Source organism: Nicotiana attenuata, unplaced genomic scaffold (genome assembly GCF_001879085.1).
Source record: "Nicotiana attenuata strain UT unplaced genomic scaffold, NIATTr2, whole genome shotgun sequence".
Taxonomy (NCBI): domain Eukaryota; kingdom Viridiplantae; phylum Streptophyta; class Magnoliopsida; order Solanales; family Solanaceae; genus Nicotiana; species Nicotiana attenuata.
In genome coordinates, this window is record NW_017671471.1 from 175,970 (window position 1) to 199,185 (window position 23,216).

Here is a 23,216-nt window from a genome sequence, read left to right on the forward strand (position 1 = left end):
TTTGCTTGGTCACATGGATTTGCTAGTGTTTGCTTGGTCACGTGATTTGCCAAAGATAAAAGTTGCAATTGACGTGCCATATCTTTGCGAGGAGGAAAACTGATCCAAGCGGCAAAGTCCATGTACAACAAGATATTAAGTTCCTACAATTTAGTGCTACGTGGAAAGAAATTATTTGTATCATGTAGTTATTACTGAAATATAATTTTGGAGAAAGGCAGCTTCTTCATTGAACACAAAGACAACAGAAGTCCACGTGAACAAGAAGTGACGCAATGGAAAGAAGTCTACCACCCTGGTACTTCAAGTCTTGTCTCTCCTTTCTGCAAGTCCATGCCGACAAGCCTTGAAGTAGGAGGCATTTGTAGACATCGAAATTTTAATGGATCAAGCCAAATCCTAAATTAAAGATGCTACAGGACTCTTGAAATCCTAGGAGTCTATTAGGGTTTCTTGGAAGTTACTCTACCCTAACCCTAAATCAAAGCTATAAAAAGGGTCACATATTCCCTTTGAAGAGGCATCTCAATAAATGGAGATCATCTCGAAAATCCCATAAACTCACGGGATATTCACAAAGAGACCAAGAAGTGGCCGGATAATTCTTGATAATCAAATATTTCAAGAACACCAACATACTTCATGGATATCAAATAAATCCATGAAAGCCCGCACTATCCTACGTTCGAGAAACACGCTATTCTAGCCCTCGAATCACGGAGATAATCAGGAGAGAAGAATCAAGGGGATAAACAGAATTGTACAACCGTCTTTTTATGAATAAAATTATGTTTCTTCATATTTATATTGTGGTTGCAATTTATTTTTGTATCACATATAATTTGTTGCAAACAACGGGGTAGAATTATTATATAAAAGGTAGGATAAATGATAAATTAGGATTATTAATAATAAGGAAGGCACAAGATAAGAGAAAAAAAAAAAAGAAGGACTATACCAAATAGGTTGTTACATAAAGTATTGCTTTCGCCGTTATAAAACAAGGAATTTAACAATATGATGAATAAAATCTAAGTAACAATCAAAACAAATATCGTAATGTAAAATAATACTACGATACAATACCATAGGTAACAAGCATCCAACCAAATTGTAAAATTTTCGAAATCATGTAGTGGGCGTGTTGACATAAGAATTATGAAATTCCGGGAAAAAGTAAAATAATCTTTTACGTGAAAATAATATTTGAAAATTAGAGTTGTGTTTGGACATGTATACAATTTGGAGCTGATTTTAAACGGCAAAGGGTCAAATATACCCCTCTACTTTCAAATATTGTTTACCTGTACCCTTCGTTATACTATTGGGCTATCCATACCCCTACCGTCATACTTTGCAACAAAAATACCCATATTTTGGATGGAGTACCACGTGGCAGCACCAGATTAAAATGATCCATATTTTTTTTTACCCAACCCGTTTTACAAAAAACCCACAACCCGAACCATATTTTCATTTTTCAGTTTTTTTAAAGAATTTTCTTTTTGTAAAACTTTAAAAAGAAATTGCAAAATATTTTTATTTTTTTGAACTGAGTAGATACTGAAAAGATTTTGCAAAACAAATTGTAAAAACTGAAAAAAATTGTTTTTTAACAAAATATTTTTTTTTTGTAAAAACTGTAAAAACATATTTGTAAAAACTGAAAAAAAATTGTAAGGACTGAAAGGATAAAAATTCAGTTATTAACAAAATATTTTCGTTTTGTAAAAACTGAAAAAAATATTTCCAACAAAGTATTTTCGTTTTTGAAAAATGTTTTTTTTTCCTGTTTTTTTAAAGATTTTCTTTTTGTAAAAACTGAAAAAATAAATTTGTATAAACTGAATTTTTTTTTGTAAAAACAGAAAAAAAAATATTTTCGTTTTTTAAAAGCTGAAAAAATTATTTTCAACAAAATATTTTTTTTCATTTTTTCAGTTTTTAAAAAGAATTTTGTTTTGTAAAAACTGGAAAAACAAATTTTGTAAAAACAGAAAAAAATATTTTTTTGTTTTTTAACAAAATATTTTCGTTTTTTTTTAAAACTAAAATTTAAAAAAAAAACTGGAAAATAATGAAAATAGGGGTTGGGTTGTGGGTTTTTTTAAAAACGAGTCGGGTACAAAAAGGAAATGAGTCGTCTTAACTGGTGTTGCCACGTGGCACTCCATTCAAAATAGGGGTATTTTTGTTTCAAAATATGACAGTAGGGGTATAGATAACCCAATAGTATGACGGTAGGGGTATAGATAGCCCAATGTATAACGAGGGGTACAGGTAAACAATATTTGAAAGTAGAGGGCTATATTTAGCCCTTTTCCGGATTTATATTTTTGCGAGTGAATTGAAGTAAAACTTTTGAAAAATAGCTTTTTAGCGTTTTTCAAATATCTGACATTTTTTGAAATTCAACATCAAGTGAAATTTAAAATTTCATGGACAAACGCTGATTCTGAAAAGAAAAAAAAAAGAAGCAAAAATGTCCCAAAAAAATTAGATTTTTTTATGCCAAACGGGCCCTTAACCCAAAATTGAAAACAGAAAACATTACTAACAGTGTAAATACAGTAAAATTAATTTCTTCTTTTCTGTCAAGCAGTAAAGTATATAAAGGGGCAAAGATCCAAATACAACAGAAAGAACACATAATAAGAAGAGAATAATGGCTTCGTTTGATTCATTCAACATTGACGGCGGCTATGAGGAAGCTACAGTGGATCACGTCGATCCCTACGGATTCGGGTCGGATCCGTACCCGAACCAATCATCAACTCCTTTCGACGATACCTCCTCGGAAGTTCCGATCTCAAACGGAAATAGTGGGGCCTACGATCTCGGCGATGGAATATTCAACTCCGATGGACCTGTACTTCCTCCTCCTACGGAAATGCGTGAGGAAGGCTTTGCCTTACGCGATTGGCGAAGGTTAGTTTTCCTTTTTACTTTGCGACCAATTTATGTGACTGTTTGACTTACACGGAGCTTAAGAAAATAGACTTTTAGAGTTTGTGATCCAAAATAAGCCATAGATATCTGGCTTTAGAGGTCGAGCCAGGATTTGAAGGTTATGAGTTTTTAAATTACCTTGGAATTGATAACTTGTCCTTGTTAATGAGTTTGTAATCGAATGTTTAAACAGATATATTTAATGGTTTCTATTCTAAAGTTAAATTGTTCTAAATATAAAAATGTGACATTGTACATACTAAAAAGGAAAGAGTCATGTAAATTGGGACTCAGGGAGTACTACGATAGCTACTTCTTGATCCCCAGCTGGTTAGAGTCAACTGTATGAATCCTTAATATAATATCTGTTGAATATTGTGTATTCTTTTGATTAAAAAAGTTTCTGCAGTCAGAAGCAGATCCAAGATTTGAACTTTATTGTTTCGAGTTCGGGAGTCTACCACAATTCATTTGATTTAATGGGTTTGAATCAAATATTTGTACTTATTTGATGGATTTTTTAACACATATAAGGGGTTGAGCCAAAGTTATTGCCCGTACCTGTAACTCAACTCGCCCCTATATGCAGTTAGAATTTTCTTTTATTGATTTGGATTGTGTTCTGCATATGCTTTCCTTAGATATAAATGGTATTGTTTGATCTGTTGCTTTTTGGTAATGTTAGAACTGACAAGAATATCAATAAGATAGGCTTTATTTTTCCGTTTTAGATATCTGGAGTGAGCTTAGTTGGCAAGATTAAGTTGCTTGGACTAATCAGTTGCCAAAATTGTGACTTGATTCACCACTTTCTTTAATTATTTCTTTTGTGGGAGGTTTGCAGATCTGTTTTTGGATACTAGTAGATCTTCTAGTTTATTACTTTTTCTTCCGTTGTTATTGACATTTTTATGGGGGTAAAGCTCTTCATAATGATATCCTGGCAGAAAAAAAAAAAAGCATGGTAATGGAAAAAACTTGTTATCTTTTACATAGAGAATATACATGAAATACTAACAAAAAAGTAAGACCTGGTAGATAGAAAATCTCCTTGACTATATCCATTTAATTGTCCTTGTTAGTATTTCATGGATCTCTATGAAAACTCTAGTTGCTTTTGAGTTTTTGCTGTGGTTGAAGATAAAGTGTAAGAGCACAATGCTATTACTTTGAGCATATCTTTTAATGTTATTGTTCTGTAGTTCTTAGAGTGAATGCAGTAATATTCATTGTGATCTGATCCCCTTTTTTTTAGCTAGAAAATGATGGTTATACATCAATTTGAATGAAAGAAGTTTCTAAAGTGGTGCAAGTTTTGGTCTTCATAACTGTTAGTTAGATTTGGAGATCTTGTTTCCTTAATTATATTGCTAGCAAGAAACCTTGCAGTAGATAGAAAATTCTTATTAAATTTAGATTATATGAAAATGTTTATATGCTGTGGTGAAAAATCGGAGGGAAGAAATATGATGGTTGGTGTGAAGTATAATAAAGTGAAAGCTGTTTGAATTTTGAACTTTTCCCTCCTACCACTTCAGATCTTCAGAAGGCTTCCATTCGCTGATTGGACTGGCTGAGTTAGAAGTACGCCTTTTATGGCATGAGATCCTAGGCTAACTTCATATACAAAACTAAGTAAAACTTGTGCAAGGTACATTCATGATGCTTTTAAGTAACACTAATTAGGTAATGTTTGTTAGAAGGTGTTAAGAGATATATAAAATCCCACTTTGATTGTATAAAGGGTTTTATAATGGTTTTCGACTACTCAATCCGTTATCTTAAGGTTGGCTTGGATTGTCTAGATTCTTTCACAAGCCAAACTTTGGTAAGTGTGTTTGCCCGGTCATAAGTACATCCTCTCGTTACATTTGGCCCAATAATTTATTTTTTCTATCTATTTGGATTTCTTCCGTCAACTTAGCTTATTGAGCCACTAACTTAGCTCTTTAGGATACTTCTTAACCTATGAGCCTACCGTTGCAACTCCAGGTCCACTCTTCGGTTTTTTCTTTTTTTCTTTTAGATCAGTAAACAAGAGATACTATTAAATTGCCATCTCAAACAAGAGATACTATTAAGCTTATAGGTTGCAACCTCAATTTTGGGATATAGAACAACTATTCCCACTCCATGTTCTGGTTGTTTCAGCAACTTATTCATCTTGGGAATAATTGGTTATGCAAAAGCCTCTTCTCTTTTTGATCTTTCAGACTAATTTAAAAAGAAATAAGAAGGAAAAGTACGGGTGAACAGTGAGGTTGATGTGATAGGTATCCGAGTCCATTGGTGGTGTTGGCTGGATTTAAATCAGTTTTTCAATTTCCTATTCAGAGAACAGTTCATATTTGTTATGAAAATAGTAATTGTTCTCGAGTAATACTTTCCTTCTGTAGATTCCTTACAGTTTGTGTTTTGGTTGGGGATGCAGGCAAAACGCTATCCGTCTTGAGGAGAATGAGAACAGGGAAAAAGAAATCAGAAACCAAATTATTGAGGAAGGTGAAGAGTTTAAGAAAGCATTCTATGAGAAAAGAAAGCTTAATATTGAGACCAATAAGACCAATAACCGAGACAAAGAGAACGTAAGTCTTTTGGAAATTGCATTAGATCCGCAATACTCATCTTACAGAATTGCCTGTTTCTCTAAAAATTGACTTCTTTTTTTTTTTTTCCTTGTGGCAGTTGTACTCAATTAATCAAGAAAAGTTCCACAAAGAAGCTGACAAACAATACTGGAAAGCTATAGCGGAGCTCATTCCTAATGAGGTTCCTAGTATCGAGAAGAAGGGACGGAAGAAGGATCAACAAAACAAGCCATCCGTCGCAGTCGTCCAAGGGCCCAAACCTGGAAAACCTACAGATCTTGCAAGGATGCGACACATCTTAGTGAAGCTTAAGCACAACCCACCACCTCATATGTTGCCACCACCTCCCGCCCCTGCCAAGGATGTCAAAGCTGGGAAGGAAGGAAAAGATGCAAAGGGTGGGAAAGATGTCAAGAACACTAAAAAAGATGCGGCAGCTGACGGAGCTGCAGCTGCTGCTGGTGATGCACCTGCTAGTGATTCCAGTGTTGCTCCTCAGACATCAGAACCACCTCCTGCTGCTGTGAATGATCAACATGCTACCTAATTATTGTCCAATTGTATAATTTGTTGTGTGTTTTCCTCTATAAATTTCTTTCTTGATCATGATTTTTTTGACACTAGATATTCTGTGCTTTTCTCACATCCCATTGGTTCGAGGCAGCTGCAGCTGCATTTTGTTATTCTGAATATCATAATCTTTTATTGTATTATTGGAGTCCAGACGATTTCCATGTTCATAGGAAGCTTTCTCTCTCTCTCTCTCTCTCTCTCTCTCTCTCTCTCTCTCTCTCTCTCTCTCTCTCTCTCTCATGTTGTCTTTTTCTTTCTTTAATTTTTCTTGTGGATTTTGTGGTTGAGTTAGAGGCTCCATTTTGTATCCTCTCCTATTACTATGATTTTATTTGTTTTTGTGTCCATTCCAAAATGATTGGTAGCTTTCTATATTTAGTACTCCTTTGTTCCACTTTATGTGAACATGTTTGAGCGAGCACGAAGTTTAAAAAAAAATAAAAGTTTTAGAATTTGTGGTCTTAAACAAGTCAGAAAGGGGTCCAGAGTATTTATGCGGTTATAAAAGCTTCTCATTAAGGGGTAGAATTGAAAGGAATGGAGGGAGTAACTATTTTACTATTAAGCCGTAGCTTCTTCACTACATCCGCCCCTGTTGACACAAATCTATTTCGCAGGTGGCAGGTACCATGCTGTTTGTTAACACGAGGTAACGTATTTTGAAAAGCTTACTTTGACATTAGTAAGGAATTGGTATAACTAACATCAAAAGTTGGAGCATTTGAAACGTGGATCCCTCACTGGGCCCATTTATACTACTCCCTCTGTTCCAATTTATGTGAACTTGTTTGACTGGGCACGGAGTTTAAAAAAAATGAAGACTTTTGAAATTTGTAGTTCTAAAAAGTCAAAATGGGACCCAGAGTATTTGTATGGTTGTAAAAGTTTCTCATTAAGGATAGAATTGGAAGTTTAAGCTAAATTGTTTCCAAATTTAGAAATGGTTCATTCTTTTTGGAACGGACCAAAAAGGAAATAGGTTCACATAAACTGGAACGGAGGGAGTATAAGTTTGCATGCCAGGAATTGAGCATCTGTTGCTTTCTTTTTCTTTCCTTTCTAGTGCAGTGATTAGAACAAGAATCCAAACAAAACATAGCAGAAATGTAAAAGAGATCTAAAAATAGATTAGAAGTTTTACAGTATGACTTGTCTGATCATTTTAGTAGATACAAGAGACTGTTAGCCTCCAAACCATGTTCACTCTCAGTAAAAGGAAAGAAGAAAGTTTTGGACAATGTAGATTGATGACAACACGAGTTACTTTAAGGATAAAACCAGATAATTAGAACAAAAAATAGAAACATGATTTATTGAAATAATATCTTCCTAATATTTCTTTACACTAAGAAATTCCCTATGGTTTCTGCCCCAACTCCAATTTGGTGCAGATATTTGCAACTCCGGGGACTATAGGCATGCACTCTACCCTCTTCCCAACTTAAATACTAGGCTTGTTCGCGGCAGGGTCAAACTCATGACGTGTGCCTAACCACACATAATCACGTGTTGCGTCCTTATCATTGAACCTGTGAACCAAAGGCCCGCTGGCAATAATTTCTTCCCTAAATTACTCTTCTTTTGTAAAACTAAAGCTGTCAACTCATCCTGGATGAAATGTTCAGGTGCCATTCACTATTGATAAGTTGATTATCTAGGGATCACCTGAGTGATTGTAAGGGGGACAGAACTCATTTGATAACTTGTACTGCTTTCAGATGACTTCAGCTTTGATTGCGTACCACTAGGCCCGCCTGAATCTTGGAAAAATCCCGGTGGTGTGAGTTCGTTCTCATTTAGCTTGATGTTTCTTGTGAGCATTTCAAGAACCTGGCTCATCATTGGTCTTCGATTTGCATTTTCTTGTGTGCAAAAGAGAGCTACTTTAATGTACTTGATGACTTCTTTTTCTGGAAAATCTCCCAGTTCTGGATCAACTAATTCCAAAAGCTTTCCCTCTTCATAGAGCTGCCAGGCCTGGATGTTGTATTTCAAGAGTCGATTTCATAAATTCCCAAGAAGCCAAAACTAGCAAACTGTCATTACCTTGAAAATTCCACATTATTTAGCCTGAAAACTAGCAAAATCTCATCATATCTAAGTGTATTTTCACATTTCTTGGTGTTGCTTGCTCTTTGTTTATTTGAATGACTGGTCAATGATGTTCAAGACAATTATATGGCTGCCTTCCGACTTACGGCCTCTTTACGCTACTAGTATTATAATGTGAGTGGTTCAAATTATTATACATTACTAGTTTTTGGACACGTTCGTTGCACGTGTACCCCAAATCAACAACAACAACAACACACCCAGTAAAATCTCACTAGTAGGGTCAGGGGAGGGTAGAATGTAGGCAGACCTTACCCCTACCCCGGAAGGATAGAGAGGCTGTTTCCGGGAGATCCATGTACTCCAAATCAATCAGTATAAATTTTTGAAAATTACAAAATATTATTTTAAAAATTGTGATGTATAATATGAAATTTTAAGGGAAAAAGTTCAAACTCAAAACGATGAATGATGACCGATTTAACAGTTAAAAGAACAATAATTATATCGTTTTAACCTATAAAATTAATTAATTTTTGAATACACACGTTTCTATGTCAATCATTATTAAAATTTATATAAAATATATCTTGTGTCAATTATTATAAAATTAATATAAAATAATAATTCTAGCAACTTGCATACTCCATAAATATTATAGAAATAAATATCTCAAAAGACTAATATTTTGGAAAATTAGATTCATGGCCAAAATGGTGTAAGCAAGCTTGCACCGTAAAATTTCAATAGCGATGGAAACGACAAAATTACAATTCTGTCTACAAGAGTTATGTCTAAGAGTCATATTGGAAATGCAATGCTTCTCCGACCCTTTAAAACCTGATTTTAAATAACATGAATCCTTGATACAATCTCCTATTGCTGTAAAGTAGCATTTTTTTACCAATGACTACCATGCCGAATCAGCTCAACTTCCTAATATCATTTTCTGATTGCACTCTCGTGCATTTATCCCAATTTGGTGAAACAGGTTCTACCCTATTGTCTTATTCTGGTTTTTTTTCCCACTCTGAATCTAAATATCTCATCTTTGCACATATTTTTATTGAGACTCTTTCAAACAATTATGCCTTAGGGTCAAGTATATGAATTCTCTATATCCATTCCACTCTATTTGGCCTCATTCAGTCCACTACTGGTAAATCAGAGGTTCTGAAATCTCACACCTATCCCTATTCTAACATACAAAATGTCTAACCAGACTACAAGACTACAGGTAAACGACGGACCTAAAGTAAGTGTAATAACAACAAAACCTTAATCCAGACTCGTTTTAATTTGGCTATATAAGTGTAATAACAACAAAACCTTAGTTCAGACTCCTTTGCTTCCAATATGCTAAAACCAGCATTGATATCGGTGAAAATCCAACAACTGTTGACTTTGCACAAGAAAAGATAAAATCATATACTCCCCAATTAGGGATTTTTACAAGACAATATATTTATAGAAGCGGAATGAAATAAGTCCAAATAGAGCATAATGGATATATAGTATTCACATAACCATCAAAATCAGTTTGAAGGCGCATTTAGTTTATTGATGGACATATACTTATCAGAGATAGATTCACGCCTATTTTCTATAGAATCACATCTTGACGTGCCTGGCAATTTCTTGTTTCAAATTGACAATAAACCGCATATGTAAGTACTAGTTGCAGATGCAAGTAAACAAATCATGCAATAGACTGTTGATTCTATTGGCAAAAGGAATGGTAGATCTAGAAAGAAATTAAGGAATTTGAAAATCAACCCACCAATTCCAGGAGTAACTTCTGCCCTTGCCATGCACCACTGCCACTGCTCCTGCCACTTACTGTTTCAAGTACTAGGACCCCAAAACTGTAAACATCAGCCTTGGATGTTAATTGACGGCCTATTACATATTCGGGTGCCAGATAGCCACTGCACGGAAGAGCAAAAGGTACAGAAGTAAGAATACTACTTTCAATAACCCCATAGTACCATTTAAATATTTTTAAGCGGGACATTTGTCGGAGACCTATGTACTCTACAACACATATAATGCAAAACTTTGGTAGTTTGAAGTAGATGCTATAAAATCAGCTACCTTTCTTAGTCAACACAATGTGTAAAAGCATAGAGCAAAAGACATGGACTTCTCAGGAAAAATATACATATTTATCAGGAAAAGGAGTAGTAAGATGCAATTAGGAACAGTTGCCCTTGATTCTTGAGCACTGGAAGTGATACAATATAATAAACACAGTTTAGACCAGACAGTTCTTCAATGACAAAAGAGAATCAACTTAGATATGGCAATAGGCAAGGTATTGGCAGGTGCAAAAATGTCTTCTAATCTTTTTAAACAGGTGCATCTAAAAGATCTTAACGATACAAATCCTCCACATTCAGGCATGCCAAACTCACAGATGAATGGTGATTTCAAGTTACAAGCTAATGATCTACTCATTGGTATTTGCACACTTCCTATTGACATCCACAATAATTTTGTTAATCTTCTTCCATGATTTATCCAGTAAGTCACTTCACAAGAATCTTGATAGACAAAGACTCCAGATAGAAAAATGGCAGATGCTGAAGCACCTAGACAACTCTTTATGCTTGGGGACAGTTGTATAGAGGCACTATCTTCCACCCCTTCCTTTCACGTTAGCTACAATTGCAGCAACTAGCATCTCACAGGAAGTATAACTTATACTAAATCTCTCTATTAAGCAAAGTATAAAGGTCCGATTTCAATCAACGGAAAACATTGAAGCTTCAACAATAAACTCAGAAGACATACGTGGTTCCTTTTATCTGCGTGGTGATGTGAGTGATATTATCTGGAAAAAGCTTTGCAAGTCCAAAATCTCCAATTTTTGGTTTATAATCCTTATCAAGCAGTATATTACTAGCTTTAATGTCCCTGTGCACTATATGCGGCACTAATTCTTCATGTAGATAAGCAAGACCTCTAGCAGTACCCAAGCAAATAGCGGCCCGTGTGTCCCACTCTAATTTAACATTGCTAGTCCTAGAACCTGCAAAGCAAGAACCATTTCAGTAACCCATTCCGTACATGGTGAAGTATTCTTTTGATTTCAAACTAATTTACCAAACAGTGCTCGATCAAGGCTCCTATTTTCTATGTATTCGTAGACCAAGATCCGGTTAGTTCCATCAAGACAGTATCCAATCAACTCAACTAGATTGGGATGTCTGACATCTGATAGGGTTTCAATTTCTGTCGAAAACTCACGCAACCCCTGCCTTGATTCGGCAGAAAGTGTCTTCACAGCAACTTCTATTCCTCTTTTTAGAGTTCCCTACAAAGTCACACTAAAGTTAATAACCATTCAACAAACATGTCAATGCACCACAAGAGTTAAGTCCAAGGACCTTGTTATTCACTAGAAGTCTCGATCTCATATTACATATATGCTAAAACCATGAAATGACACTTATAAGAGTAAAATGTTTATAAAACATAACTTAAGAAGCAGAAAATGTGAAAATCAAATAACATAATAACAAGTTTGTGATGCAAAATTTTGAAGAATTGCAGATAATATATCTCTACCTATAAATAATAACACAAAGGTCTAATAGTTTCAGCAATGCAATTCTGTAAATAGCACCATGCAAATTACGTGCAAATGCAAGTTGTTCGTGTAATAAAGCTCAGGCATGAAAAGGAAGAGAAGTATTTATAGAATAGAGTTGAACCTTGTATACTGTCCCAAAACCTCCTTGCCCTATTTTGTTCCTTTGATGGAAGTTGTTGGTTGCTATTCTTAATTCACTATATGAAAATTTCTTTGTCTTTGCAGTGGAGCAGCCTGACAGAAAGGAAATATTAGTGTGGACATGAAACTGAAGAACAAAAGGGAATGACTAAATTGTTGCAGAAAAAAGATGGATAGAAGGAAATTTTCAGCAACAAAATGTGATGCGACAAGTATTTGACCAAGAATAAAAGTTTCATGGTTGCCCCCAGAAACTAAACTAGATGGAACTTTTTCATCCTTTAACTGTGTCATCATTGATGCAGGGCTCTGTATAACTTCTCACATATCACTTGGTATAGTGAACTTTTTTTATCAGAAAAAGTAATAGTTGTGCCACTTGACTGACTGCCTTATCCTAACCACTTATAAGATGATTTTAGACAGATACCTGAGCAAGTTAGTGAGCAGGGAATACTCAAAGTTTCCCTTCTCGACTCTTATATGCTATTCTGTGATTAAACCTACCACATCAGTTCATGTTCGGCAACTACTCACTATTCAGACCCTGGAGCAAATTTGGACCAGTTTTTAGTTCTAGTTAGGAACAAGATGAAATCGTGTTTTTCTTTTGAAATCCACCTATGTGGGCCTTGTAAAGCATACTGTGTCCCAAGCCGGATAATACATGAGAAGGGTTGTAGTCACCTAACAACCAGCGTAAAAATAGTCTAATTACAATGAATTCTCCAAACACCGAACAGAGCAGCCACATTGTCAACCCCATAAGTAGGATTGAAGTGTAGTTGATCAATTGACGTTTTCTTTTCTTTTGGGATTAAGGGCCAAGTACAAATTGGCCCCTTGGAGCAAACTCAATCCAAACGCCAACTGCTTCTAGAACATGTCATTATCTATATAGCAAACATATTAATTATATTTATCAAGTACCAAAATATTCTTGTAGAAATCACTCCCTTCATTACACATCATGAATTTCTTCAATTGGGAAGGAAATAAAGGCTGACTGACTTTTAATATTGCAATAACCTAAATTATGTTTGACGCTTGTTCAATCTGGTGCATAAATTACAGAAAGCGGGTCAATTAGCTCAAAATAAGTAATGATAAGTGCACTGGAGGTGTTAAACAGCTTGTATCCAGTAACATTGGGTGTAAGAGAATTTCAGAATAGCAAGTATACAAAGACAGAAGCAATACAAACAATTTGATAACTAGAAAAATGAAAGAGAAAAGAATGAATTGGCATTATCCACAGAAAATTGCAACCACCGTGATAAAATGACAATGCCACATCCAGACCAACCAGCTATGTAGGAGTATGAGGGTTAATGCTGAAGGCAATAAAGTTGTGAAAAATTCATCAAACGACTAAATAAATCATGCAACTGAGAAAAAACTGATCAGCTAAAATCCAAGTTCCAACTATGCACTAACCTCCAGTGTCTGGTGCATCTTTATGAACATGATCAACACCCCTTTTCTTCCGCACCGTTGAGGCACCAAAGCAGCTGCAGTTCATTTCAATCCGGACTTTAGTAGGTCAATCTTCTTACTTGACCGATAATCCCTCCTGACGTGTGAATTACATGTTAGCCTTCCCCAATTTTTCTGTGACAGATGAAAATGTTCACTGTTCTTGAGATATATTCAAATCAAAAAGTTGTCAGTTATCTTGCTTTAAAAAAACTGAGTAGTGGAATGAACCGGACCAAAAGGAGAATGGATATAGAATTCATATAACCAACACCAACTAGTTTGTAATTGAGGCGTACACCAATTTTAAAAGAAACATATTTTATAACCAAATCCTATGGCTCTGCTACTCAGGTCAACCATTGAAATTTATGCATTCTACAGTAAAAATATTAAGTTTTTGTATTAAGTTTCTTTTGAATTAAGTATGAAGGAAACAATTAGCTAAAATTCAAAATTCCCCGTACCAAAAAATAAAAAGAAACTATAAAGCACATATATGCATAAGTCAGTATATGCACATGCATCACATCCTACGAAAATGATTTATTAATAAGATCGGTTTTGAACCCTAAAAAAGGGCAGCCCGGTACACTAAACTCCCGCTATGTGCGGGGTTCGGCCCTTTCCACGGCTTACCCTGCATTTCTGCAAGAGGTTGTTTCCACGGCTTGAACCCATGACCTCCTGGTCACATGGCAGCAACTTTATCTTTTTAAGTTTTGAACCCTAAAAAAGATAAATAAATGCATCATGTATAAGCTTTTTTCATCTAAAAATAAATGAGCACGTTCTATATTTAATATCCCCGCTTCAATTTATGTTAATCTATTTGACTTGGCACATAGTTTAAGAGAAAAAAAAAAGACTTTTGAAACTTGTAGTTGTAAACATGCCATAACATCTGTGTGACTATAAATCTTTTGAAACTTGTGGTGTAAAATATGGCATAACATTTGTGTGTTTGAAAAAACTTCTCATTAAGAGTTATATTGAAATCCAAAAATTAAGAGTTTCCTTAATAGGAATGGTTTTATTCTTTTTTGGGATTAAAAATAGAGATAGGTTCACATAAACGGAGGCACTAGCCTATTTTAAAGTTTTTAAGTATTCTAAGCAAATGTACCAAAAATCGAAATTCTTGACTAATCATATCACCATTCTGCAATTTGCTCTAAATTAAAACCTCTACCTCAGATCAGTGTTATCAAAGGCGAAAAGCTCAAAAAAGCTCTAAGGTCTATTAGGGCTTTAAGCGCAAAGCGCAAATAAAGCGTGGCACAAATGGAGAAAACCGACAAATATGTATGTGTAGTCCAAGACTAATATCTATAAGCATGAATACCAAATATATGGACAAAGAAATTGAAGAAAATTAATGATAAAGTGAAATATCAATTGTTTAGTGTCGCCTCTTCAGGATTATGCTCATTGGCAATGAAAAGTATGCCTTACAGCCTTGATGGCAAAACTGAAGCGCCCGCTAAGCGACGCGAAGCGCTCAACATGTTTTGAGTCTCGCTTCAGGGCTTAAGCGCGCCTTTGACAACACTGCCTCAGATTCAGCTTAATCACTTCAAACTCATCTGATCATAAGCTAATTAACTTATCTACTGTTGATCAACAAAGCCAGCAATTTTTAACAGTTGCTGGAAAAAAAACAATATTCACCAAAATCAGGAGAACAAATTGTAGCTAGCTCAATTCAAATCCTGAATAATAACTCAAAGTGTGTGTGTGTGTGTGTGCGCGTGAGAGAGAGAGAGAGAGAGAGGGAGAGAGAGAGAGAGAGAGAGAGAGAGAAGAATCGTTACGTACCTTAGAATTTGGAAAAAACAGAAGAAGGAGGAGGACAAAATAGGCGCGTAGGTTTATGACAGGGGAAAACGACGTCGTGTGGAAATGAAACGAAATGATCAGCAACAGTAGTAGACGAAGAAGAAGAAGACTTTTATAGCTTTGCTTTTCAGGCATTTTTTGGTGAGGTTCAACTGTGAAAGCGATGCTCAGTTCTATTTTGCCATTCTGTCAAACGCTGTATTCTCAACTACTAGGATATTCTCCCTCTGCACAACTCTTTGTTTTTTTTATCTTCATATTTTTTTGGGGGGGGGGGGGAGAAATTTAAAAATAGTCAGATTTACAAGTGGTCATTTAAAAATAACCACAGTTTCAAAAGCGATCCAAATTTAGACATTTTTCATATAAAGATAAATCTACACAAAAACACTGTTCACAATCCGGAAAAATGCTCCAGTATAATATACTGGAGTTCCAGTATAATATACCGGTCCAACATAATATATTGGAGATTAGAGCACTGGTGCTCCAATCTCCACTATATTATACTGGAACTTTCCGCTTGTTGGAGTTCCAGCATAATACGCTGGAAGTTCATACACAGGTGCACCAATTTCCAATATATTATACTAGAACTTTCCGTGTTGCAGCAAAATAGTGACTATTTTTTAATGACTTTGCAAACGATGTTTATTTTTGAATGACCAGTCCAAAAACTGGCTAGCCCGTGCTATTTTTACTTTTTTTTTGTCAGCAACAATCATTATGAATATATAAAGATAATATTATGTCTAAACTAGATAATTAAGGCTGTTGATTTTTTCAGCATATGAATGTATTTATTTTATCTTTTATTATTTTAAATTAGTACTCCCTTCATCTTAATTTATGTGGCAGTGTTTGATTCACCCCGAAATTTAAGAAATAAAGGAAGATTATTAAAACTTATAGTATAAAATAAATCTTTACGTGACTGTATATCAATTCGTTGAAAGGTAACATATAAATTCTAAAGATAAATTATTTCTAAGTAATGAAATGTGATATTCTTTTTGGAATTAACTAAAAAGGAAAAAGTGACACATAAATTGGGACGAAGAGTACTATATTTTAAAATTCAAGTAAATTAATAATTAAATATTATATCCACAAATTATTAGGAATAATCTTAATTTTACACGGTGTTCTAAACGAACTTATTTAATGAAACACAATGTAAAGATAAGCAACAACGGTAGTAAAAGATCATATTTTATAAAAATCTTTAAGTGAATAAAGACTTAATAATGTTAAGGATTGTGAAAAGTTAGAATGACCTAAATATATTGAGAACAAATAAGCTAAGCAGTCATAAAAGAAAAAAATAAACACACTTAATAAATTGAAATGTGAATGATTCAGACGCAAACCCCATTAAGTAAAAATAAATGAATATTCGAGCTCATGCAATTATCCTTGAATTTTATCTCTTGATCACTGATTTATTCCCCTGGGAAGACTAATTTTAACCTAAGAACCTCATAATCTCAGCATATTTATCTTGATGTAACGTTAATAAATTTCTAGTGGGTAACAAAAATTTTACAAGTAATATTTTCATTTAGTCTCAAATTATTTGTCACGGTTTATTTGAAAGGTTAATTTGATCTTTTATTATGTGAACATGCATAAATTTGTTAATAAAATAAGATTTAATTTTTTTATTACTTAAAAATATTTATAAATTAATTTTAAATTAAATAACATTAAAATTATTGTACAAAAGTCTTGGTTATTGGCAAAGTTGAGATGTTCAACTGGTTATTAACAAAACTGGTGAGAAATTCAAAAATAGTTAGATTTACAAGTGGTCATTCAAAAATAGCCACGGTTTCAAAAGTCATCAAAATTTAGCCACTTTTCATGTAAAGATAAATCTGAATGAAAACACTGTTCAAAATCCGGAAAATACTCCAGCATAATATACTGAAATTCCAGTATAATATACGAAAACCAAAATAAGAATAACGAAGAAAAAGACATCGTGATGTAAGTCTGGAACTCCAGTACAGTTCCAGTATACTTTGCTAGAAGTTCATGCAAGTATGGAACTCCAGTACATTTCCAGTATACTTTGCTAGAAGTTCATGCACAGGTGCACCGAACTCCAGTATATTATGCTGGACCGGTCTCTGTAGCAGCAAAATAGTGACTACTTTTTAATGACTTGACAAACGCTGGCTATTTTTGAATGACCAGTCCGAAAACTGGCTAGCCCGTGCTATTTTAACACAAAATTGAGGTGTCTAACTAACGCTTTCGCGCCAAGTTTGAGGGGCTATCTATATGTTTGGGCAATTGGCCAATAATTAAAGTCTCTAGTTTTATTAGATGAGCTAGCCTTTCTTGTCCAAAAGAGAGACAAACTTGATTGATTAGGCTATAGAAAATTATGACATTATAAATTGTTCGTATACTTTTTGTGAGGAACTTTAAGCGAATTTTTTTATTAATATGGAAACTTATAGGAGCAAACTAAGAGAGAGTCTCATCTATACAAAGGTTAATCCCCAAAATGAGTAGTACAAAATAAAGAGAAAAAAAGGGCTAAAAGAGACAATCTTCCCATTTAGGAACCTCAAGTCAATTTACAAAGCCTAGGTCCATTTGGAAGATGAAAATGCTTGAAACACAATTAATAAAACAGCAGCAAATAACAAAGATAACAAGTCTTTGTTTATATAGCCTTTTTTTTTTAATGAGGTCTAAATCATGTCTATTGGCCCCAATTTGCCCAATTTGCTGCACTTCCAACTCTTGGCATGCTATTCACTTTTGAGTAGACATCAACCTTGAAATAAGCTCCACACATTGATCCTTCACTATCTACTCTTGGCATTGCTTTCATCTTGTAACTTGGATGCTCATAGCTCTTTAATCCTGTTTCACAATGGTACATGCACCCTACAAAAACATCAATCACATCCAACATTAATATTTTGACAACGATTAGTTCCAGAGGTAGAGCTAGAATTAGAAGTTTATGAATTCAGAATGTCATTAAGAGCACTGACTATTTGAGTTACTGGGTTCGAAATCTAATAATTGTATATATTTAGTAGATTGTTTAACACATATATCGAACTCGAGCCGATAGTCGATCAAAAACAACCTCTTTACCTTCACAAAGGTAGGGTAAGGTTTGCTACACACTACCTTTCCCAGACCCCACTTGTGGGATTACACTAAATTTGTTGTTGCTGCTGTTGTATACTGGATTCGAGCCAAAAGCTAATAAGTTCAGCCGAACTCATTACTGATATGCAACCTCCTTTGTTGGTTAGTTCTAATTGTGTAATGTAGTAGTTTTTATCATATCTGAGAAATTTCTTGTGAACTTCTGGCCTGACTCCAATTGGCGTAAAGGTTTGAAATTCCGAAAAATATGGACTCGCCTTCTACCCTCCTCCCACTAGGCTTTGTTGTGACAAGGTTTGAACATGTAACGTGCGCCTAACTTACACATTATTTGTTAAATCCTTGCCACATGCTTACCGCACCTAAGCCCTAGGGCTTGCGCAATTTATTTTTGTTTTTGTGGCTCAATGCAGGCAATTACTATTAAATTTGAGCTACATACCAGCAGGGAAGGGAGCAAATGATTTGATACAACTTGCTTTAATGTGATCCACATTATCAGATATCATAACAGATCCATCATAAGCTATGCCCCAAAATAGCTTCACCTTTTCATCAGCACCCTATCCATTAACACCATTCATGATATTGATTAGTGACCCAAAAAAAAAAATCATTACCTTACAAAAATAAATAAACATATATTCAAAAGACCGAGTCAGAATTTGAAGTTTGAACATTCGAAATCCTGATCCTTTCTAAGTTCTAAATTAATAATTTGTACATATATAATAAATTTTTTAAGACAAGTATAAAATTTAGACCAAAACTACTGGATTCAGCGGAACCGTAACTTAAACTCTAGCTCCGCCCCGACATATATTTCTGTATTCTACAATATATAAACTTACCAAGGCAACAAAGACTGTATCAGCCTTGTGATCATAGATCACAAATCCAAAGCTACCTTCAAGATCCTTGAGAACCTCATGGGCCGGGTATGGGCCTCTGTCACGGAGGGTCCGATATGCTTCACTTACAAGCATAGCCTCGTTGGCACATTTTGATAGGCCATAATGTTTGTTTAAGGCACATAGGTTGTTCAAACTTCCCAAGAAAACACAATATATGTCATTCACACCACAGAACAACCTACAAAAATTCAAATAACTTGCATTATTTCCCCTATTCATAGTGAAAAATTACAAATTAGGGAGAATTCAAGAACAGATAATCAAAATTTTCTTATTAAAGAACTGGGATGGCAAACGAGGCGAGACAGGGCAAGGCAGAGGATGCGAACAGAAGCGGAGCCAGGATTTCAGCTTTATGGATTTTGAATCTTAGTACTATAATTTTAGGAGCTACTAATTGGGTTCTAAATTTGTAGATATTTAATGAATTTTTTTAACACAAATACATTGAACAAAAGCTACTGGGTTCAACCAAACCTGTATTCAAGCTTCTAGCTCCGCTACTGAGTGAAGCCTCAATCCACCCATAATTTTAACTTTGTCCCAGCCACCCATCCAACCCGCATAAATTAAAATAACAGGTTGATGCATAATTCATGTATAATATGTGTATAACCAGTATATAATATGTATATTGGCTAGAAAAAATAAAACATAAAATCTAACCGGCTATTTCTGTAAAGATCCCTGACATTTTGATCAAATCACCATGATTAAGTAATTTATTAAGGTGAAAATATATTTTTTAATTAACCATGATCATTAATAAACTAAGAAAAGTATATGTGCAAACAACATATAACATATTTATTGATTTGGTATAAACAGTTTGTAAAACGAAATCTTTAGGAGAGAGGATCAATACCTTTGGAGAGTGTTATATGAACTTGCATGATTAGAATATGCCAATAAAGCCTTATCCATAAAGCCAATAGAAAATCCATTATTTGGATTTGCAGATAAGAAATTCTTCATAGTTTCTTCAGGAGATGCAGCTTTGATTGATGCTTGTAATGAGGCTGGACTCTGCAATTCCTTTGGTGGATCAATAACACCTTTCTTGAATATTGCCAACATTTTTCTTGCCTTTTTTTGAATGGGAAAATACAGAGATCTAACAAAAACAATGTAATATACAAAGACACAAAATCAGTCAATTAATATTTGGTAGAATGGATAATGAAATGGTGTGTGATTTTGTTGAGTATTTATAGGAAAAAAAAGAAGATTAGATTGAAAGATAAGAAGAGACAGAGGTGTCAGCATTATCCATTACGAATCTTGAAATGGGGTAAAAGTTATTTTAAAATTGGAGATGTCGATCACTGAATTTTGTGAAAGGAAAAGAAGAGTGCCAATCAATTCTTGAATTCAGGAAACCTGAAAATTTTAAATGGTTTTTATTTGTTGGGTCACATGTATTTGAGGTGGAGGTGACTATGGTAATAGCATTTCAATCTTATTTTTTAAAATCATTTAAAAAAAAAGTAATTCGATGCACAAAAGTATTTTATATTCACACAGAATGGGGGAAGAGTCGTACCCATAGGGATGTGAGGTAGACAGTTTACCTTAATACAAGCAGATGCTTTAAATCCGTGACTTATAGGCCACGCATGCACAACTTTAAAAAGGAATCTATGTATTTTCATATTTAATGCATAAATTTTTAATATTTAGTATTCCTAATTTATTCTTTATACTCTCTCCGATCTACTTTATTGATTTTTTTGGATATTTTCATAAATATTAAGGAATCTATCTTTTAGCATTAATTAACAATAAAATTGACGATATTAACTTTAATTTGTTCATTGAAAATATAATAAATATTCCTAGACTTTTTACTCCAAGGACAATTTTGAAAAAAAAAAGTTAATTACTTTTTGATATCTGAAAAAATTAAATATTATGGAACAAAAAAAATTAAATAAAGTGGATCGAAAAGAGTAGCATTTTATTCAGATATTTATTTTTCACCCTTTAATTTTGTACATTAAGATATACTAAAATGAGGAAAAGGATCGTGGTTGTTAGATTGTTGTTGGAGAAAAAAGATTTGTTTAATAATTATTCGAGAAAAAAGGAAAGAAAAGTTGAGTATAATGTGGGAGGAAATACGAGGAATTGGTCACCAGTAAAGAGTAGAGCTTATCCATAAGCATAAACACAATGAATTGAGTTTGACACGAATCCTAGTCAGCGAATCCTTCTTTTACTGTCTGATTGGATAAGATTTTCATCTGTCTCCTTCTGACATTTGTACACACTTTCTCACTTTTCTTTATTTGGGAACCTTATTCTTATTTCTTTTTAATTATTTCTTACCTGATATTCGACTATTTGTTTTGAATGTTATCAAATTCGATAAAGAAGTACTTATCACTCCATCATAATTTTTATTGGTCCCTCGTTCTTATTCGTGTTTACTAACGGACACAGGGGCAGATCTATCATGGCAGTTACGTGTTCGGCCGTACTCAGTAACTTTTGTCCAAATCCTATATTTATCTAAGAAATTAATTAAAAATGCATAAATTATTAATTTAAAATATAGTAACTTAAAAATATTAGAATCTTAAACTATTAGCTTCAAATTCTAGCTCCGCCTCTGAACGAATGACGAAGCCTCGAGAAAAAGGGATATATAAAATTGTTCTAATTAATAGAAGTTGTTCATTTGGTACAAACTATAATTTCTTTGACAATTCAAATGTGATTGGTTCACAATCAAAGATTGACTGTATTAAAAGGAGGAGATGTAGTGGGCATTTGGCCATAGAAAATTAGAGTTGTATTTGAACATTGAATATAATTTTGGGTTGTTTTTGAATTTTTGTGAGATCTGAGTGAAAATTTTAAAAAAAATAGTTTTTTTGGAGTTTTTACATAAAAATTAAAAAATTTATCACAAAACACTAATTTCGCAAAAAAATAAAAAAAATTCGAAAAAGTAAAAAAAATTCCATGGCCAAATGTGCTCGTAGATCGAAGCATTTTACCTTCTATGATTATAAGGTGGAATGTGTGGTACCTCAGGAAAATTCTTGTATAAATCCTGTGTGAAAACGGTTGTTTTATTGGCTATTACTTGCACCGAACTTTAACTGTATTCTACTTACTTTACGACGTTATTACCTGCTTGCTCCTTGTTGTTAATTATTGTTTTTAGTTCTTTTTGCAAGTATTGCAATATTTTTTTTTTACCATGTTTAGCTTTATATTGTCCCTTGTTAGTTGTATATTCATACTTATACAAGTTATTATGTCTAATAGGTGTCATAACTGTTCCTCAGCACTACTCCACCGAGGTTAGTATTGATATTTACTGGGTACCACTGTGATGTACTGATGCTACGCTTGTTGTACATTTTGTGCATATCCAGGTACCTCGGAGCATGTTGATCATTAGTTAGTTGATTGTGAGTCGCGGAGACTTAAGGTATACCTGTCGTCGCATTCGCAGGCCTCAGAGTCACCTTCTGAAGTTTACTTTGTACTGTTTATTTCTGTTCTGGAACAAATGTACTTAGAGATTTTCTAGTGAACTCAATAGAGCTTATGAATTGTACTATCAGTTTTGGGATGTCATATATCTACTTTGGGTTGTTGGCTTTATATAGATAAATCTGTTTCATGTTTAATAGTTAATTGGTTAAATTCTGTTATTAATTCCGTAAGTGTTAGGCTTACATAGTCTTAGAGACTAGGTGCCATCACGACTCCTAAGGAGGGATTTTGGGTCGTGGCAATAAATGACTTGTGGGAGTCATGAGTACCACTAGTGTTGTTTACATACTAATCAACAACAACAACAACAACAACAACATGCCATTATATTCCCAACAGGTGGGGTCTAGAGAGGATAGTATGTACGCAAACCTTACCCCTACCTAATACAGATAGAGGGGTTGTTTTCAATAGACTCTCGGCTCGGAAAGAAGAAGAAGA

General features: G+C 34.1%; 3 protein-coding genes across 5 annotated transcripts; 1 reads left to right on the plus strand and 2 right to left on the minus strand.

The window, feature by feature from the left end:
- The first annotated feature begins 2,576 nt into the window (after positions 1-2,576).
- Positions 2,577-6,295, plus strand: LOC109208492 (clathrin light chain 1-like). Its single transcript, XM_019371611.1, has 3 exons — positions 2,577-2,928; positions 5,381-5,534; positions 5,635-6,295. Exons 1-3 carry the CDS (start codon positions 2,666-2,668, stop codon positions 6,082-6,084), a joined length of 867 nt encoding a protein of 288 aa, XP_019227156.1. The 5' UTR covers positions 2,577-2,665; the 3' UTR covers positions 6,085-6,295.
- A 920-nt stretch (positions 6,296-7,215) lies between these two features.
- Positions 7,216-15,380, minus strand: LOC109208493 (putative serine/threonine-protein kinase). 3 transcript variants are annotated; one of them, XM_019371614.1, is made up of 8 exons: positions 15,193-15,380; positions 14,830-15,023; positions 13,336-13,509; positions 11,879-11,991; positions 11,268-11,478; positions 10,956-11,193; positions 9,943-10,090; positions 7,216-8,087 (listed from the first exon to the last, which is right to left on the minus strand). In XM_019371614.1, exons 3-8 carry the CDS (start codon positions 13,418-13,420, stop codon positions 7,761-7,763), a joined length of 1,122 nt encoding a protein of 373 aa, XP_019227159.1. In that variant the 5' UTR covers positions 13,421-13,509; positions 14,830-15,023; positions 15,193-15,380; the 3' UTR covers positions 7,216-7,760. The 3 variants fall into 3 exon arrangements, with proteins under 3 accessions (XP_019227159.1, XP_019227157.1, XP_019227160.1); XM_019371612.1 differs by lacking the exon at positions 14,830-15,023; XM_019371615.1 differs by lacking the exons at positions 14,830-15,023; positions 15,193-15,380 and adding an exon at positions 14,014-14,034.
- A 2,300-nt stretch (positions 15,381-17,680) lies between these two features.
- On the minus strand, positions 17,681-20,457 carry LOC109208494 (stem-specific protein TSJT1-like). Its single transcript, XM_019371616.1, has 4 exons — positions 20,131-20,457; positions 19,203-19,443; positions 18,794-18,914; positions 17,681-18,117 (listed from the first exon to the last, which is right to left on the minus strand). The coding sequence occupies exons 1-4, from the start codon at positions 20,340-20,342 to the stop codon at positions 17,930-17,932; spliced, it is 762 nt and encodes a 253-aa protein (XP_019227161.1). The 5' UTR covers positions 20,343-20,457; the 3' UTR covers positions 17,681-17,929.
- Positions 20,458-23,216: the final 2,759 nt, after the last annotated feature.

Excerpts from the sequence above, each read along its gene's own strand:
- LOC109208492 (XM_019371611.1), top strand. The coding sequence starts at position 2,666 with ATGGCTTCGTTTGATTCATTCAACATTGACGGCGGCTATGAGGAAGCT. Across the intron at positions 2,929-5,380 it reads GCCTTACGCGATTGGCGAAG|GCAAAACGCTATCCGTCTTG; the intron begins GTTAGTTTTCCT and ends TTGGGGATGCAG. Across the intron at positions 5,535-5,634 it reads ATAACCGAGACAAAGAGAAC|TTGTACTCAATTAATCAAGA; the intron begins GTAAGTCTTTTG and ends TCCTTGTGGCAG.
- LOC109208493 (XM_019371612.1), bottom strand. The coding sequence starts at position 13,420 with ATGAACTGCAGCTGCTTTGGTGCCTCAACGGTGCGGAAGAAAAGGGGT. Across the intron at positions 10,091-10,955 it reads ACGCAGATAAAAGGAACCAC|TGGCTATCTGGCACCCGAAT; the intron begins GTATGTCTTCTG and ends TCTTCCGTGCAG. Across the intron at positions 8,088-9,942 it reads AGAAGTTACTCCTGGAATTG|GCCTGGCAGCTCTATGAAGA; the intron begins GTGGGTTGATTT and ends TACAACATCCAG.
- LOC109208494 (XM_019371616.1), bottom strand. The coding sequence starts at position 20,342 with ATGTTGGCAATATTCAAGAAAGGTGTTATTGATCCACCAAAGGAATTG. Across the intron at positions 19,444-20,130 it reads TCATATAACACTCTCCAAAG|GTTGTTCTGTGGTGTGAATG; the intron begins GTATTGATCCTC and ends GAATTTTTGTAG. Across the intron at positions 18,915-19,202 it reads ATACAGTCTTTGTTGCCTTG|GGTGCTGATGAAAAGGTGAA; the intron begins GTAAGTTTATAT and ends GTTAATGGATAG.